General features: G+C 33.6%; 1 protein-coding gene across 1 annotated transcript; it reads left to right on the top strand.

Moving 5' to 3' along the window:
* Nucleotides 1–2,946: 2,946 nt before the first annotated feature.
* On the top strand, nucleotides 2,947–4,314 carry LOC122797697 (probable basic-leucine zipper transcription factor E). The gene has a single exon (XM_044066232.1). The coding sequence runs from the start codon at nucleotides 2,947–2,949 to the stop codon at nucleotides 4,312–4,314; it is 1,368 nt and encodes a 455-aa protein (XP_043922167.1).
* The last annotated feature ends 4,135 nt before the right edge of the window (nucleotides 4,315–8,449 follow it).

Here is an 8,449-nt window from a genome sequence, read left to right on the forward strand (position 1 = left end):
TGTTTAGGAATTGCATTTTAAAGCAGAATACTGTTGATCTTACATGATTGAAATATTATTGCTTATTCTTCTTTACTTTTGAATACATGCTTTAAAACAGTGAACTGGTAAGTATTTGTGAGAATGTTAATTTGAAGGTTTAGTATGTATGTATATATGTTGGCATTAGTTATCAATGTTGTCATACTGTCAGACATGTGGAAGGAAGGCTGTACAGAGTAAAAGACAAAATCACCTTCTTTCTGAGCTGTAAACTAGTGTGAGTGGTGAAAAACTTATACTTTTAAGGTGCACAGCATGTCTTATTACAAATGAGAGGGGGAAGAGGGTTTGTAAATATTAAAGCAAAAAAGCATATTGCTATGGATTTTCCTTGGTGTTTCTTGGCACAGGTATGTATTTTTTGTTAAATACAGCATGTAATACAAAATCTACCTGCCTTACAATATATGGATAAAATAGCACTTTGACATTTAAAATCTAGTAGTTTTGCAGCCCAAAGAAATATTTTCAAGACTCAGCTGTGGCGTTGGTTTACACTGTAATGTAGACTTGCCTCACTAGATTCGGTTAGTTTACACTTAAAAACATACACAATTAAGTTGCTTTTGTGCATAGTAGTGGTTTGCCAGCATTTCCTCTGGTGAAGCTTGTTTAGTCCGGACTCTCTGCTATGACCTGCCCATCCTGGGTGACCCTACACAGTATAGATCGTAGCTTTTTTATAACTGGTATAATCTGCACTCGTATTAGACATGGACACATAACTAGAAGCCAGAGTTAAAATGAATCTTTAATCAGAGCAGTCAGAAATCAGTAATACATCACTTGTGATATAAGAAATGATGGTACACATAAATTGAGGTACAGACTCAGGAAGCAGAGATGCTGAATGGGTAGATCTGTTTTATATTCATAATAATAAGTTGAGGAGACACCCAAAACAAGCAAGAGAAACATCACTGGATGGAAAGAGCCCAGATTCAAAGGTTGCTTAATCCCAAATCCCTGCATAGAGTCAGTGATGACAGTTTAAAAAATAAAGTTCCCAGGAGAAGACAGGAAAAACATGCAAGATAAGTGACTAGGAATATAAGGAGGAGCACAGACGCTGCAACAAAAAAGAAATGATTGTGCATCTTGTACCAAAAGCTAGTGAATGTGGCAGAGGATGTGGGGAGAATGAAAGGTATAATAAAGGTAAACAGCATGCAGTGGAGAAACTACAAGTAAAGCTGTGTGATTTGGAGGAAGACAAAGCTGCACCAAGAACAGAGCTGTTAGACAATAATGCAAAAATAAGAAAGCCTGAGACACTTATAAAAAAACAGCATGAGACACTGGATTACCAGGAGAACAGATCCTGAAGCTATCATCTAAGATTCATTGTGATACAAGAAAGAATATCAGAGTTGGAGATGGAAAAAGTTGTGAATGAATTTCTACAGGAAGGACTGCAGTTACCAAGGATTAGAGACAAAATTACGAAGTGCAGTCATAGAGTGGGAGAAGATATCCAGACAGTAAAAGCTGACGAAGATATGTACAAACCTGTCTACAATCCAGTAAAGATCCTAAGGCAAGCAGAACTGCTAAAAACAATTTTCTTTGGTGGAATGTTTATAAATGTAGTTGAGGACTTTTATAATTTCCTATATAAGCAGAGATGTCACTTGGTAAACACAATAACTGAGCTTAAAAGCAAAAGAATAGCTTCATGGATATTTATAAACCAAACCACGAACTGAAGCGAAAAAGGAAGCCTTTTAATGAAAATAGATTTAAACGTTGATTGATACACGTACGTTTTTCGTTCCTTGCATTCAAAGAACTTCTTCAGAAATAACAACCATTTAAAACTTCTAAGTGTCTCATTTATACTAAATAGCTTTAAAAATTGCGCCAAAATATTTAAGGAGACAGTTACTAAAAACAAAATTTTTTTAAAAACTTCATATTATTATAAAAATTTGATCAGTAGATATCTAAACAATACCACGAATAAACAAATAAATAATGGATGATGAAATTGATCATGATAATACAATCTTAATCTTCACAATAACAAGTAAATAGATCGCAGCTATACATAACTGTATATATATATGTGTATATATATCTCTCCATATATATATATGTGTGTATACTTATAGGGCCATATTATGCATAAAAAATTACTTAAATTAATTCATGAATATTATATACGGCCATATGTACATTTCTAAACTAAATGGTGCATAAAAATTTTTTATATAAATTGACACCTAAACATATTATATATATATATAAAAAAATATACATATATAAAGAAAATATATACAATATATATACTTTTTTCTATACATCAGTAAAGACACACTTATCAATAATACATGTGCAGGTCATATGTGAACATCTATTCTCCTGAGCCCATGAACTAATGCCTCACCTATAAAAGTATACGTACCTATAATATTGGAAACAACCCCTATATTGAGGGTATTTGAAAATATTCAAAATGATTTTGAAAATGAAAAAATGTTCCAAAATATTATGAAATACTTTAACATCAATATTATATTAGAATATTTACATATTTCCCAATAAAAAATTTTTTAAAAAATTTTTAAAAATTTTTTAAAAAATTATTATTTGAAAATGCTTTTAAATTACCTTTTAGAATTATTTGATTAACACTATCAAACTCAATATTGAAGTCTATTTATAATTTATAATTTTATATACAAATTCATAATGACAAATACTCTAAATAATTATTGTTTATCAATATTATTATTCTATTATTAAATTCTCTTATCTTTTATCCAATATATCTTATCTTTCAAGACTTTTCAATTTCAATAAGCACATAATAGAACATTTATCATTTAAACCTGGTTTTGTAAATGCGTTAAGCCACATAAGTTAACGCAGCTTATAGCTCTTTTGTCTCAGAAGGTTGAGACAATGAACACTAGACTGAATTTACTTTTCGAATCACAGACACAGTTGTGGAGTAATGTGGTAGCTACTGTTTCCTTACAACCTGGACAAGAAATACGGCAAGTAGAGAATACCGGCAGAAAAGGGCAGGGACATAGCCCACAAATGAAGCAGCAAGATAATATGGTCATTTTTAATACCCAGGAACCGAATCGAATGATGCATGTGCCACATTCATCAGAAGTGGGGGTTCGTGAACAGGATGCGGTTACAGGTACTGTGCAAGCTGCTTTGGCTTTTAATTCTAAACAGCAGGAATGTTTCACCCGTACTAACGGTGCTACTAGTACGGCTCGTACAGCAGGATTGAATCAGAACAGTGACGTTTTAATCACAGAATGCAGAGCAAGGGATTTTGTGAATAATGCTAACAATGGTAATAACAATGGTAGTAATGTTAACGTTAATAATGGTAGTAACGTTAATGAGCTGCAATCTTCCACAACTAATGCAAATACCATGTTAAGGTTAGCAGATCAAATCCCAGATTTGAAAAACTGGCTAACAATGTCTATAGGTTTAAAAAGATCTGAACCATTACATAGGGATGCATTAAGTGAACATGATAATATGCTGGAATTGTCCCATTTATTAAATGAACTCGATAGTAAAATGTTGAAATATAAAAAATTAAATCTTGAAATTGAATATTTCGAAGAATGCATTGGAGCAGAAATAGTACCTAAGGGTTTGAGAACTTGGCGCTACCCTACGGGTTTAGAAGCTAACTCTGATTTTCACAAAGATTTGATTAAGTTGTTCAACCTACATGGTCTCCAGTTGATGCAAGTAATGATTAAGCATTATTCTAGTTTAGCTAAAGAGTTGAAGGACAACATAGAAAAACTTGATGAAACTATCAAACAGCATAAGGACTACTCTAGATACACATTTGATTATTTGAGATGCTTTCAGAGCATAGAGAAACATATCGATAAAATGAGATCGATCAAATTGAAGAAGTTGGATAGGGATAGAAAACATTACAAAGAAGGCGTGGCATTTCCATCGCCGCCTCGGTCACAATTAAGTATGAATGTACAGGATGTAAACAATGGAAACAACTATCCAAATAATCACAATCGATATGAAACATCACAGCAAGATAATCAATTGTACGATTCAGTTTCGCTTTCTCCCGTAAACAACCAACATGATACGGCTGATAATAATCAGGTGAGAAGAAGTGAGAGAATAAAGGAAAGAAATAATGTACCTAATGGAGGGTCCTTCAGTAATGAAGGATCGAACACCACAAATCAGGTTTTTCCCAAGAGAAACCAGAGGGGCCAATGGAACAACAAGAAGAAAAATCGGAACAACAGGAGATGAGCACTAACCCGGACAATAGGGTCAGTTTGAGATTGATTAAAAATAGAAAGGGTGATTTTACCATTTACAATTTTTCCTCTTTCCAAGTTTCTCAACATATGGCTGACACGTTGTCAAAGGGTTTAACTTTTGTACCAGCATGTAAGATGGACATTGCCAAAACTATATGTGACTTGAAAATGTTTACCAGGAAACTCAATTTGAAGTTTTTATTAGGGAACCAATCATCACAATGTACAGATTTCAGAGTATCTAGCTGTTATAACCCTCCTTTGCATAATGCTCTGGTCATGTTTGAAAAGTTTTGTGAATTGGATCTTAGAAAATTAAGTAAAACAACTATTAATTATATGCAGAATTTAGACCCTGAAGAAAAAGAAGATTTGGAATATTTGTTGTCTGTTAACATAAGAATTATGAATCCCGATAAGGGAGGAGGTTTGGTTTTTATGGATGTGCCGGATTATGAAAACCGTATAAGTACCATTTTAAACGGACAGGCATATACTTTAGCATCCTTAAATGAATATAATATGGCTAACAATTTTATAAAAAGTTTCTTGAATGAGTTATTCATAGAATCAAGGATTGATTTGCATACATATAATTTTTTAACAATATTAGCCCCTCGAACACCATATATGTTTGGAGTGCCCAAAATACATAAGAACCTTCAGGACCCACCATTGAGACCGATAGTGGATGGAAGAAATTCATCCACTTATGCATGTGCAAAATTTGTTGATTCTATTTTAAAGAAATATGTATCGCAAGAGAGTTGGATTCTGAAAGATTCATGGGCATTCCTTTCTAGATTAAACTCCTTAACTTATGAGGAACAATTTAATTTTGTTACCATAGACATAAAGGATTTATATACTTGTATTCCTCAACAAATAGGAATAGAATGGGTAACAGCCAGAATGAGAGATTTACATGCACCCACAGCAGAAATAACATTAGTACAAGAAATGTTAGACATAATTTTGTCATATAATTTTATTTTGTTTAATAACCAATATTATAGACAAAATGAGGGAGTAGCCATGGGCTCACCCTGTGGGGCTAGTTATGCCAATCTGGTTTTATCCCATTGGGAAAGTACATATATTTTCATAGATGACCAATTCAACAAAGTTGTCAAATATTATGGGAGATTTATTGACGACATTTTCATGATCATTGCTGGATCATTGAATATTGCAAGAGACATGGTTGATAACATGAATAAAACAACCAGTTTTTTGCAGTTAACCTACGCTTTTGATGTAAAATTCATGGTATTTTTGGATGTACAAATAACAAAAAATATGGAAAAACAGTGATATGAAGCTTCACTTTATAGAAAACCCACATATTCAAATAAATTTTTACATTTCTCAAGTGCCCACCCTTTGCATCAAAAACGATCAGTCTTAAAGGGTCAGTTAGTTAGGGCTGCAAGAATGATTTCTATAGATGAAAAATTTAATGATGAATGTTCAGCATTAAAAGGGATGTTTATAAATAGAGCATACCCGATAACGATGATAGAAGAATTAATACAAGAGGTTTCTATAAAGAGAAGAAATGGTACATATAAACCTATTTTAGGTTTTAAACCAACAAATGGTGGAGATAGAATGCTTTCTAACTTGAACCAAAACACAATAACAAAGACGTCGTCTAAGCATTTAGAAATGGCATGTATTATGAGTTTCTCATCCCATCATATCGGTATAAAGGATATCATTCTTAAAAATTGGTCGCTATTGTGTGATGAAATGGGTGTGGGTTGGAGTAATTCCATTGGGCCTACAATAATATGGAGGAAGGGTAGGAGCTATAAAGATCTGTTTAACCAAAGAAATACAATTGTATACCGTAATCCAGGGATGAGACAATGTGGCTCATGTTCACACTGTCATATAATTCAAGAAGGTAGTAAAATAATATTGAATAATACACCTATAACAATCAAGGGTAGGTTTAACTGCAATACTCGGGGAGTAGTTTATGTGGCGAAATGTCAAGCATGTTACTCCTTTTACATAGGAAAAACTGAAAGGAGATTAAGAGATAGAATAGCAGAGCACCTCAGAAGTATTAAAAATAAAAGAGAGGACAATGCTTTGGCAATACACATAGGGATGTTCCCCCAGCATAGATTTAAATTTAATGTGATTCAACAAGTTTTTCAGGATGAAAGAGGGGGACCACAAAACCTGGAATTAGAGAAGATGGAATTAATGTGGCAACTAAGGCTTAACGCATTTACAAAACCAGGTTTAAATGATAAATGTTCTATTATGTGCTTATTGAAATTGAAAAGTCTTGAAAGATATATTGGATAAAAGATAAGAGAATTTAATAATAGAATAATAATATTGATAAACAATAATTATTTAGAGTATTTGTCATTATGAATTTGTATATAAAATTATAAATTATAAATAGACTTCAATATTGAGTTTGATAGTGTTAATCAAATAATTCTAAAAGGTAATTTAAAAGCATTTTCTATGGATTTTCCTTGGTGTTTCTTGGCACAGGTATGTATTTTTTGTTAAATACAGCATGTAATACAAAATCTACCTGCCTTACAATATATGGATAAAATAGCACTTTGACATTAAAAATCTAGTAGTTTTGCAGCCCAAGGAAATATTTTCAAGAGTCAGCTGTGGCATTGGTTTACACTGTAATATAGACTTGCCTCACTAGATTTGGTTAGTTTACACTTAAAAACATACACAATTAAGTTGCTTTTGTGCATAGTAGTGGCTTGCCATCATTTCCTCTGGTGAAGCTTGTTTAGTCCGGACTCTCTGCTATGACCTGCCCATCCTGGGTGACCCTACACAGTATAGATCGTAGCTTTTTTATAACTGGTATAATCTGCACTCATATTAGACATGGACACATAACTACAAGTCAGAGTTAAAATGAATCTTTAATCAGAGCAGTCAGAAATCAGTAATGCATCACTTGTGATATAAGAAATGATGGTACACATAAATTGAGGTACAGACTCAGGAAGCAGAGATGCTGAATGGGCAGATCTGTTTTGTATTCACAATAATAAGTTGAGGAGACACCCAAAACAAGCAAGAGAAACATCACTGGATGGAAAGAGCCCAGATTCAAAGGTTGCTTAATCCCAAATCCCTGCATAGAGTCAGTGATGACAGTTTAAAAAAAAAGTTCCCAGGAGAAGACAGGAAAAACATGCAAGATAAGTGACCAGGAATATAAGGAGGAGCACAGACGCTGCAACAAAAAAGAAATGATTGTGCATCTTGTACCAAAAGCTAGAGAATGTGGCAGAGGATGTGGGGAGAATGAAATGTATAATGAAGGTAAACAGCATGCAGTGGAGAAACTACAAGTAAAGCTGTGTGATTTGGAGGAAGACAAAGCTGCACCAAGAACAGAGCTGTTAGACAATAATGCAAAAATAAGAAAGCCTGAGACACTTATAAGAAAACATCGTGAGACACTGGATGACCAGAAGAACAGATCCTGAAGCTATCATCTAAAATTCATTGTGATACAAGAAAGAATATCAGAGTTGGAGATGGAAAAGATTGTGAATGAATTTCTACAGGAAGGACTGCAGTTACCAAGGATTAGAGACAAAATTACGAAGTGCAGTCATAGAGTGGGAGAAGATATCCAGACAGTAAAAGCTGACGAAGATATGTACAAACCTGTCTACAATCCAGTAAAGATCCTAAGGCAAGCAGAACTGCTAAAAACAATTTTCTTTGGTGGAATGTTTATAAATGTAGTTGAGGACTTTTATAATTTCCTATATAAGCAGAGATGTCACTTGGTAAACACAATAACTGAGCTTAAAAGCAAAAGAATAGCTTCGTGGATATTGGTGGTGCAGTGGAAAGGATATCATCTCATAGTGCACAGCAAGGTGGACATACAAAGTGTCATGGAGGACTGTGTAAATGGCAGAACACAGTAAACTTGGTACATCCTGCAAATGGGGAGATGGCCTTGTGGATATTTCTGGGGTCTCTGAAGTTAATTGATGAACAAGAGAAAAACTAAAAAAGCCAGAAAGAAACATCATGGACAGTGCTAATGTGTTCATCAGGAAACTAGAAAATAGGCGAGACACAGGGGACAAAGTAAAAGGATA

Source organism: Protopterus annectens, chromosome 3.part1, assembly GCF_019279795.1.
Source record: "Protopterus annectens isolate FY-2018-M chromosome 3.part1, PAN1.0, whole genome shotgun sequence".
NCBI lineage: Eukaryota > Metazoa > Chordata > Ceratodontiformes > Protopteridae > Protopterus > Protopterus annectens.

What these genes read in the sequence shown, in the direction of transcription:
- LOC122797697 (XM_044066232.1), top strand. Translation starts at nt 2,947, where the DNA reads ATGAACACTAGACTGAATTTACTTTTCGAATCACAGACACAGTTGTGG.